The 10,557-nt window shown below is 47.7% G+C and overlaps 1 protein-coding gene across 2 annotated transcripts in view; it reads left to right on the top strand.

Moving 5' to 3' along the window:
* The first annotated feature begins 6,313 nt into the window (after positions 1–6,313).
* LOC146857594 (SIN3-HDAC complex-associated factor-like) overlaps positions 6,314–10,557 on the top strand; it is a 50,964-nt gene continuing 46,720 nt past the window's right edge. Inside the window, exons 1-2 of one of the 2 annotated variants that reach the window (XM_085648152.1) lie at positions 6,314–6,389; positions 8,154–8,303. In XM_085648152.1, coding sequence (XP_085504278.1) covers positions 8,176–8,303 — 128 coding nt within the window. In that variant the 5' untranslated portion in view covers positions 6,314–6,389; positions 8,154–8,175. Of the gene's footprint in view, positions 6,390–6,472; positions 6,613–8,153; positions 8,304–10,557 lie in introns of those variants that run through there. The other variant, XM_085648151.1, reaches the window with a different exon arrangement.

The raw sequence follows: 10,557 nt of genomic DNA, 5'->3' as shown, positions 1-10,557 counted from the left end.
ACGCTTGGGCACAGTATGATGAAGAATTTAGGGCCCGTATGGCTTGGGATCCGGAGGCAAAGTGGGGTGAGCTAGATAATGATTTGTGGCAGCATACCATGGGGGCCGCACCAGGAGGTAAGACTATTTTTACGGCTAGTGGTCTGTCTCTAGTTTACCGGCCCTTTCAGGGCAAGCCCACCCGGGGTGGGGTGGGAGGCTCAGCCGCGTCACAGACTGGGGTCGGGGCTTGTTGGGATTTCAACAAAGGCCTATGTACTCGGGAGTATTGCAAATACCGTCACGAGTGTTCCAAGTGCGGCAAGCGCCACCCTCTCGTCAATTGCTGGGGCGTTAGGCCATCAGGCGGACAGCAAGGGCAGCAGGCAGGCGCAGGGATGTCTAGCAATGCGCAGCAGTCACAAGGTGGTCGGGGAGGTAGGGGCGCACAGGGTTCTGGGCCAAAGGGCTCCTACGCCAATTAAATTGGCTCAGCTTGAGGAAGCATTGAAGGACTACGGGGACTTGGTGGCAAAGCAGACAATTCTTGATGGTTTCAGGTGGGGTTTTCATTTGGGGTACCACGGGCCCCGGCAGAGAAGGTGGGCGGATAATTTGAAATCCGCCTCAGAGCACGCTCTGGTGGTGCGTGAAAAATTGTGTAAGGAAGTGCAGGAGGGGAGGATGGCAGGCCCGTTTGGAGAGTGGCCGGTTCATAATTTGATCATTTCCCCTATTGGTGTGGTGCCCAAGAAGGAGGAAGGGCAGTTTCGGCTGATTCAACATTTGTCATGGCCTGAAGGGTTGTCAGTCAATGATTTTATCGATGAAGACGCTGCTTCGGTGTCATACTCCTCAGTTGACGTCGCCATGTCACTTGTCGTGACCGCGGGCGCAGCTGCAGGTATGGCAAAGTGTGATATCAAGTCGGCTTTCAGGCTGCTCCCGGTTCATCCGGACGATTGGCCGTTGTTGGGTATACAGTTCGAGGGTAAATGGTATGTGGACAAGGCGCTACCAATGGGCTGCTCCGTGTCATGTGCTCTGTTTGAACTGTTCAGCACTTTTTTGCAATGGTTTTTCACGCATCGCACTGGTCACAGCTTGGTCACCCATTATTTGGATGATTTCTTCTTTGTGGGCTCTCCGGGCTCTTCGGAGTGCCGGCAGGCTCTGGAATCTTTTCAGGAGATTATGGAGGAATTGGGGGTGCCGTTGGCTCCGGAAAAGACCATGGGACCAGATACTGTTATCTCCTTTTTGGGTATTGAGCTTGACTCAGTTGCAATGCAGGCCCGTTTGCCTGAGGATAAGAAATCCAAAATGTTGGCGTTGCTGGACACGATGTTGGCCCGGCCGAAGGTGACAGTGAAGGACATCCAGGTGCTGTTAGGCCATTTGAACTTTGCTTGCAGGGTGGTAAGGGCGGGTCGGACTTTCTGTAGGCGTCTGGGCCGGGCTTTGGCGGGTCAGCATTTACCTCACCATCATGTGCGTTTGTCAGCAGGCGTGAAGGAAGACCTGCGTATGTGGTCCTTTTTCTTACACTCCTTTAACGGAGTACCACTGGCCAGAGATGAGGATGTGCAGTGGGACGTGCAATTGTTTTCAGATGCAGCGGGCAGTGATGGTTTTGGCATTTACTGGCAAGGGCGTTGGTGTGCAGAGAAATAGCCGCAGGAGTGGAGGAATGGTGGGCGGAGCATTGCCTTTTTGGAGCTTTTTCCACTGTTGGTGGCTTTGACCATTTGGGGCAAGGAGCTGGAACATAAGAGGGTCCTGTTCCGTGTGGACAACATGGCGGTGGTGCAAATCGTCAACAGGCAGTCGGCTAGGGACGAGCAGATCTTGAAATTGATGAGGGTGTTTGTGCTGGGCTGTTTGCGCTACGATATTGCATTCAGGGCTTTGCACGTGCCAGGTGTGGACAATGACATTGCGGATGCTTTGTCTCGTTCGCAGTGGGAGAGATTCCATGGGCTGGCCAAGGAGGCGGACAGGACACCGACCCCGATGCCGGAGCACCTCTGGTCTGTCGGCAACGTAGGGTATTTCAACTGGTGGTAGGTTCTCTGTCTGCTTCCACTCGTGCAGCGTATGCTTTGGCGTGGAAGGAATTTTTGTCTTCAGGAGCGCGTAGGAGGAAGGAAGGGTGGCGCAGTTCAGAGGATGTAGTTCAATTTATCCTTGACCTCATCGAGAAGGGTTTGTCTAGAGTCACCATTGCTGGGAAGTTGGCGGGGATTTCCTTTATGGGTAAGCTTTTCTGGGGCTATTCCCCGTCTGCTGGGGAAATAGGACGCAGGATGCTTGAGGGTTGGGCTAGAGAGCGGGGGGGAACTGTGATGTCCCGTTTACCTATTTCCTGGCAGACGTTAGCACGTTTGTTGACAGTTTTGCCTGCAGTTTGCAGGGATGATTTTGAGGCTTCGTTGTTTGCCATCCTTATGGTGTTCATGTTTTTTGGGGCTTTTCGGGTTTCCGAGCTCCTCGGGAACAAGGTAAAGAGGGGCATTCGTTGGCAGGACGTTTTCTTCTCGGACACAGGTGTGAACATTTGGTTGACCAGTTCGAAAACAGACCAGAGGGGGACGGGTACGGGGGTGTGGTTAGAAGCAGGAGCCCCCAGTTGTACGTGTCCGCTGCGTTTGGCGAGGCAATGGAAGATATTATCTGGGGGAGATGGGGGCGAGTTGGTTTTCAGGCATATGAATGGGGCGCGCGTCACAGACTATCAGCTGCGTATGGTCCTGCGCAAGGGGTTGCAGCGTATTGGTTTGGATGGGGCCCAGTTTGGGACGCACTCTTTTAGAATCGGGGCGGCAACTGAAGCGCATAATCGGGGTTGGTCTCAGGGCGACATAATGCGCTTAGGGCGCTGGTCATCCGACTGTTTTAACAAATATGTACGAGAAAATGCAGCGGAGGCGCCTGCGTCCACCTCTTTGGCTTGAGTCTCATTCTTGTTTTTCTTTTCAGGTTCGGTGGCCGGGCCACAAGCAAAGGTATTGACGGTGTGGATTGTGGGGCATTCCTTCGTCAAGTGGGCACATGTTCAAGCGTGCAAAACTTATTTTGGGGGAAGTTTGGGTTTTAATGACAGCATTTTTCGGGTGGTCTGGAAAGGGAAGGGGGGTATGCTTTAGAGGGAACTGATTCCATGTTTAAATAAGGCCTTGGTGAGGGGGTATTGCCCGGATGTTCTGTTAATCCATTTGGGGGAGAACGATCTTTGCAGCGTGAAAGGGGTGGTATTATTGCGTGCCATGAAAAGGGATTTGGCTTTGTTAAAGGAGCAATGGTCGGGTTGTCATGTTCTCTGGACGGAATTGGTCCCGAGGAGGGTGTGGAGAGGGGCTTTGAACCCCAGAGCCATCGACAGGTCTCGAAAGAAGGTGAATATGGAGATCTCCAGGTTTTGTCAAGATTTGGGTTTTGAGAGAGTGACGCACAAAGATATCCGTTTTGAGGCGGTAGAATTTTTTCGTGGAGATGGGGTCCACTTGTCAAGGTTGGGCATGGACTTGTATTTGTTGGAACTTCGGGAGGTTTTGTCCCGGTGTTTGAATGTGCAGAATCAGGCTCGTAGTGTCTAAAGCTTTTTTGTTGGGGGGGGGGCAGAAAGAGGGGTTGGTAGTTTCACCGCCCCCCTCTTTCTGGGTGGCGGGGGTTAGGGTGAATTTTGGACAGTTTTACCGGAGGTTGGTGGAGTTATGTTGTTGAGTTGGGTTATCGACAGGGAAAGGATAGGTTGGTAACTTTAGTTCGGTTACACAGTTTGGGGGCCGATAGCTGTAAAGGGGCAGGCAGGGGAGTTTGGTTAACGGAAGGTTTGTATTTAGAGATTGTTGGGGGGATTATATAGGAATGTAATGTTTGATATTGTTGTAATGTTGTATTGTACGGGCGGGCTCGAAGGAATTTAGGGGAGGGGGCGGGGGGGCGGGGTTAGGCATGTTATATTTAGTGAGGTTTAGTTTTGGAAGGCGTTTCGGCCAAGGTTTTAAAATTGTAATGTGCACCTGTCTCCAATAAAGCGGCCTTTTACACACAAACCTTGGTCAGCGGCCTGCTTTACCCCCCCCACCCCTCCCTCCCAAGGGGAGCTTGGGGGGGGCAGGCGACCGAAGGGAGTCCCCACCCCCGGGCAGTTTGGGAGGGGGCGTGTGGGGGGGCGTGGCTGGCCCCGCGCGGCCGTTTTTGAAATTTTGGGCTCCTTTCCCTACTAAATGCAGCCCAGGTATAAATACTTTGGGCGCCTGCTCCCGGCCACCATTTTAGGTTTGGTGACCTGGTGGCTGGGAGCTAGGCTAGTGGTGTGTTTTTTGTTCCCACCCCCCCTTCCCCACAAAAAACACTTTTGTTGGTTATTATTTTTCTGTTTTCCACTTTTGTATTTTTGGGCGGTTTTCTTGGGACAGGTGTGCAGGGGTTTTTATACGCTTGTATTTTGTCGCTTGGAGCAGGTGCTGTGCGGGGGTTATGGTGAATTTTGGACAGTTTTACCGGAGGTTGGTGGAGTTATGTTGTTGAGTTGGGTTATCGACAGGGAAAGGATAGGTTGGTAACTTTAGTTCGGTTACACAGTTTGGGGGCCGATAGCTGTAAAGGGGCAGGCAGGGGAGTTTGGTTAACGGAAGGTTTGTATTTAGAGATTGTTGGGGGGATTATATAGGAATGTAATGTTTGATATTGTTGTAATGTTGTATTTTACGGGCGGGGGCGGGCTCGAAGGAATTTAGGGGGGGGCGGGGTTAGGCATGTTACATTTAGTGAGGTTTAGTTTTGGAAGGCGTTTCGGCCAAGGTTTTAAAATTGTAATGTGCACCTGTCTCCAATAAAGCGGCCTTTTACACACAAACCTTGGTCAGCGGCCTGCTTTACCCCCCCACCCCTCCCTCCCAAGGGGGGCTTGGGGGGGGCAGGCGACCGAAGGGAGTCCCCACCCCCGGGCAGTTTGGGAGGGGGCGTGTGGGGGGGCGTGGCTGGCCCCGCGCGGCCGTTTTTGAAATTTTGGGCTCCTTTCCCTACTAAATGCAGCCCAGGTATAAATACTTTGGGCGCCTGCTCCCGGCCACCATTTTAGGTTTGGTGACCTGGTGGCTGGGAGCTAGGCTAGTGGTGTGTTTTTTGTTCCCACCCCCCCTTCCCCACAAAAAACACTTTTGTTGGTTATTATTTTTCTGTTTTCCACTTTTGTATTTTTGGGCGGTTTTCTTGGGACAGGTGTGCAGGGGTTTTTATACACTTGCATTTTGTCGCTTGGAGCAGGTGCTGTGCAGGGGTTATGGTGAATTTTGGACAGTTTTACCGGAGGTTGGTGGAGTTATGTTTTTGAGTTGGGTTATCGACAGGGAAAGGATAGGTTGGTAACTTTAGTTTGGTTACACAGTTTGGGGGCCGATAGCTGTAAAGGGGCAGGCAGGGGAGTTTGGTTAACGGAAGGTTTGTATTTAGAGATTGTTGGGGTGATTATATAGGAATGTAATGTTTGATATTGTTGTAATGTTGTATTGTACGGGCGGGGGCGGGCTCGAAGGAATTTAGGGGGGGGGCGCGGTTAGGCATGTTATATTTAGTGAGGTTTAGTTTTGGAAGGCGTTTCGGCCAAGGTTTTAAAATTGTAATGTGCACCTGTCTCCAATAAAGCGGCCTTTTACACACAAACCTTGGTCAGCGGCCTGCTTTACCCCCCCCCACCCCTCCCTCCCAAAAGAAGGATGAGAGTGGTTGACTCACTCCCCCCTACCCGCAGACCTTAGTTATCTTCATTTCATTTAAAACTTTACATGGCCTTATATTTGTGTGCATGTATAAGTTTGTATTACACATGCGCAGTCTTAATGGGTTCCCATTATAGTTGTCCCCGACAGTTTTATTTCTTGCCCCTTTTGTATCCCACCCCTCACTAAAAAATCACTTTTAGAATCGTCACCAGATACCTCTCAGTTCGTCCGATTTCTTGGCTGTTTGGGCTGCACGAAATGCAGGTCCAACCTTTAGTGTCGCTGCCTGAATCCCCCTTTAAAGTAACTGTAACTTGAGGCACAGAACTTGAACGTAAGATGCACGTCGCATGGTTGGGTTACTGTTTCTTCTAGGAACTAATCACCAGCATTATTGTTCCCGCTCGTACAAAGTAAAAGCACTCAGGACACAGGCAACTAAGACGTTATTGGCATACGTCACATGATGTTGCGTCGTTTCTAAAGGGTTTTCCTCTAATGCTCCGTACTCACTACAGATTCGGATTCTAACATGGCGGCGTAGGCAGGCTGTCTATGCAAATAAGCACGATGCGTATGCTAATATATGCTAAAGAGCAGCTGCGAGGGGGAGTAACCGCTGGCCCATGCGCGATTACGTGCACTGGAGATAAAAGCGTTGTCCTGCGAAAGTTATCCATTTCGGTAAGTAATAACCTGTTTTAAACCATTTCGTTCGCGTTTTAGAGTCCAGCAGTGAAGTGTCGCTGTTGGTGTTGGAGAAGGCAATGCGTCGTGAGCGCTGACTTTGAATATAAAGTTGCACGCGGGGGATTTGTTTTGCGAGTAAGCGTTGGACGCGTGGAGAGGACCGAGGTACAACAATGGGACGTGCACAAAGCTGAGAAAACTCTTCTGCTCACGGCAGGTGGGTGCACCTTCCACCAAAAGACGGTGTGCACGGGGTATCTCTCAACTACGTGGTAGCTTAATCTTGTCGCCTTTGCAGACTTTTAACATCTTCGGTCAAAAAATCACAGTAAGCTTCGATCCCTTGGCGAGCACCAAATCTTCCTTTGATCTTGCGATGCGTGGTATGACTGTTGGTGCCTTGTGGCTCATGCAGCGGTCAGCCGCTGCACTCTGTTGTGGTCAGTTTTGTGGTGTTTGTTTCCGTTGTGGTCGTGGACTGACTCTTCTGTAAGGGAAGATGGGTGGGCGTGTGTGGTGGCTACAGGAGCAACACATCGCCCTCCCTGCCAGCGCGGTCATTTCACGCTCCACCACGCTTTTGTCTTTGCACAATAAATATATGCAGACGGTAAACAAACAAGACCTATATGCTTCGTCCTGATGTGACCGTTTTATACTTTTTTTATTTTATTTTTTTATCTCTTTCTATTTCACATGGTCGGACCGCTGGGACTGATTTTTGTTTTTCTTTCATGGCTGCGGTTACTCGTTGCTGCCTGTCTGTCACTGTCCCCCTTGTGTGGTCTTAGAACATCTATGGGTTCCGGACAGGGCTCTTACTGAGCCCACAATACTGCAGACAACGGACATTTTCTAACTTCTTCACAAAAATACATTGAACCTGACAAATTTAGGGGTGGTTAGGTACGTCGATTGTTTTGAATAAACTCCTGGAACGCCGTGGCACCACCCACACATTACGCTTTTCAAAACCAAACAATAAATTATCTATTTTGTTAGAGAAACAGGTTTGGCATCACTTCGAGGGTGGTCTAGTGCGGGTTTGGCCTAACATGGTGTCCATTGGATGGGTGCTCGTGTTTAAAGAGTTTCTTCTTTGTCAGGTGAGCACCATGCGGTCCTGTGTTTGTGCGTCTGCTTCCTTTCTGCTACTTCTAACCGTGTTTTCAAAGGTTACCCTCCCGTCCACGGGGTTTATGGGAACTATATCTACCTCCACAGTTAACGTAATACCGTTGAGCGGCACACGAATTTGCAGTAGGGAATATTGCCCCCTCTCCCGTTCGTTTTCCAATTGGCAGACCTGTATCTATAGTAGTTTACCTCTTGGAATGTTCTTTTGTCAGTGTTGTGTCATATACATGTTAATTTTCTCTTAATAGCTCCTTAGCGTAACCTGTTGATGCGTTTTAATAGTGTGCTGTTGTCATGGGGGTTTACCGTATACATAAAAGCTATTCTTCGGTTTAAAGCATTGATCACCAAGTACTTGGGTACTCTTCTAGGAAGCGTAACCCTTTAAACAGCATAGAATGGGGATGGACAAAGACGTTGAGCTTAGTTGTCTGCTTTTTTTAAAAGCAGTGAGTTCTGACTTTGGAATGCTGCTCCATTGAGGACTTCGGTTTAGTATGCGATTGACTTTAATTAATATTCAACAAGTCCCGGTGGGACATTGGTAATTGTGTGACTAAAATGAGGTTGGATCGTCTGATTGATCCTCACTTACTTGAGATTGGCCTTTTTTTCTCATAGGCTGACGGAGGACCCGAAAGTCATGTTTGGCTTTCACAAATCCAAGATGTACCGGAGCCTGTCTGGGTGCTGCATCTGCAAGACCAAGTCTTCTAGCTCCCGGTTCACTGCCAGCCAGAGGTACCAAGAGAACTTCCGCCCCTGCTTTGGGTAAGGCCATTTCCAGCATCACCATTACACTGGTTGACCTTGTTCACGGGAAATAATTTCTTAACAGTCTGACCAAGGAATGTCTGCTTAAATATCTTCCACTTTCTCTAACGATTGTTCTGCCTCCAAAAGTGGCACGTTTTGTGCTCATTAGTTACCTGGACAGTGTATTGGGAACCAGCCCTTGTTTGCCATAAACATTCCTTCTGTTGTATTTTGACTCGCAGTAGGTATGTTTTCCCACTGTTTTGCGTTCTAACCTGGTATAATTCTTCCTTTCTCCACCTACTCCACATTCTTTCAATACATATATTTCAGAGAGTCTGTGTTGATAGGTTACATTACACATTGGTTAATCCCGGATTTATCATCTGACATTACAAAGAGTTCATCTGCTGTGTGTAATTCTGTTAGATTTATGAATCGGCCAGGTTTCTTTTCTGAAGTGGTAGCAATAATCATGGTCCAAAACAGGTTTTCCGCCGTTGGTTTGTTTACCATCCATTATTACAGCCGTTCATAACCACTTGGCTTTCGCCGATTCCCACTTAATCACCAGCGAAAGCCAGGGGCTAAAGTCTAAGCAACCTCTATGATCTGAAGTTCAGAATAATATAGAAACGAGTATAGAATAACACATTACAAAAACTATGAAATACTTTATTTAAATCGCAAACAAAAATCTGAAGTTTTAATGATAAAGTTGGAGCTTTTCAAAATTGGGCTTAATTTCTAAAAGCAACGGATGTGTTAGATTCTAGCATACCAGTTTGGCTTTTTTGCTTCTAATGCATACACTTTTTGTCCGAGCATGCCAGCACTTCATTGGTGGCTACCAATAATCCGTACTTGATTCTGTACTTGCGCAACTCCCACGAATGGAGCTTGGGATACCAACTTAACGTTTAGCCTCCGATTTCTAATCCCTTCACATTTACCAATCCTTTAAAATTTTAGTTTTTACAGTTTGCTTTTTATGTGTCCATACATTATTACCCTGCTGAAATTATTTAATGTTTAAACAGCTAAGGCTCCCCTCAGGCCTTGTCCACCCCCAGGTTAAGAACCTCTGCATGAATGCATATCAGATATGAGATGATCTTCACTTTTTGTAGGGTATTTTTAAAAAAAATTATTTCATGTATAGGTGGAAAGCATCAAGAAGAAATGCAAAGGGAAGTATTCAAAGCAAAGAGGTTTATGATAGATGGCTCGGAAAATTCGAGTTCACTTAAGTCCAAAACTTAAAAAGAAACGACCTGACAGAAAATAGATGCACGTTGAATAAACCTAGTCCTGGAAGCATACAATTCACAGTATAACTAGTAAATTAACACGGCAGGTATGTAAAGATGGGCTGAAAAGAAGTAATAACTATAATGGGGCAACCTTCTATTAAGGATTCATATGTCTATATCATGCAAAGAAGTTACTATACATTTGGAGGGATCAACAGTAAGCAGTTGATCAAGATGGAGGCGTGAGAAAAGGAAAAGGGGGTAGTGTGGGAGATCCAAAGGGTCCTCGGAAGAGTAGGGTGATGCTTTTTATTGTTGGCAGAAGACTGTGTCGTCCAGTAATGGTTGTGTAGGTCTTAGTCCAGAGGTTCGTGTTCCATAAATATGTTCAGGGTTTGCCATACCGCTTGGGTAATTTTTAAATGTTTTTTTCCTATGGTCCACAAACTTAAGAGTGTATTTGGACAGCGTGCGTTTTGAAAAACACTTTCAATGTATGTTACCATTTTTTGCGTTTTCTATAGTCCAGTAAAACTGTATACAAATCGAGCTGTACCATTTCAGTGAAATGAATATACAACTTTCTGATTTTTTTTTTTTCCTCAGGGTGAACATATTAACTGATAACATGTACATGAATGATAATTATGGTCATCCACTATTCTAGACATTTAGTGGGAATGTTTGTGTATTTGTTTTCTCTATTTTTAGTTCAATGCAAAATGTTCCAATCGTCGTAATTTAGCCTTAAATGGTGAATATGATCATAGTTTTATAGGTCAGTACAGGCTGCACTATGTACTGCACATGCATCTGAAGAGGCTTAATATATGATGCACCTTTATTAGCACTGGCTTTATTATTTGGAATCCGAGCGCTGGGTGAGTGGCGGCGGACACCAGCGCGGAGGACCGGAGCTGTGGAGTGGAGTGGACCGGAGGCTGGTGCTGCCTGGAGGCCTGCCGGGACAACGGAGGGGGGGGTGAGTGGCGAGCCTGCGGTGGGCCACGCTCCTC

Source organism: Triturus cristatus, chromosome 3_2 (assembly GCF_964204655.1).
Source record: "Triturus cristatus chromosome 3_2, aTriCri1.1, whole genome shotgun sequence".
Taxonomy (NCBI): domain Eukaryota; kingdom Metazoa; phylum Chordata; class Amphibia; order Caudata; family Salamandridae; genus Triturus; species Triturus cristatus.
Note: the sequence above shows the minus strand (reverse complement) of the source record. Positions and strands in the feature narration are given on the sequence as shown.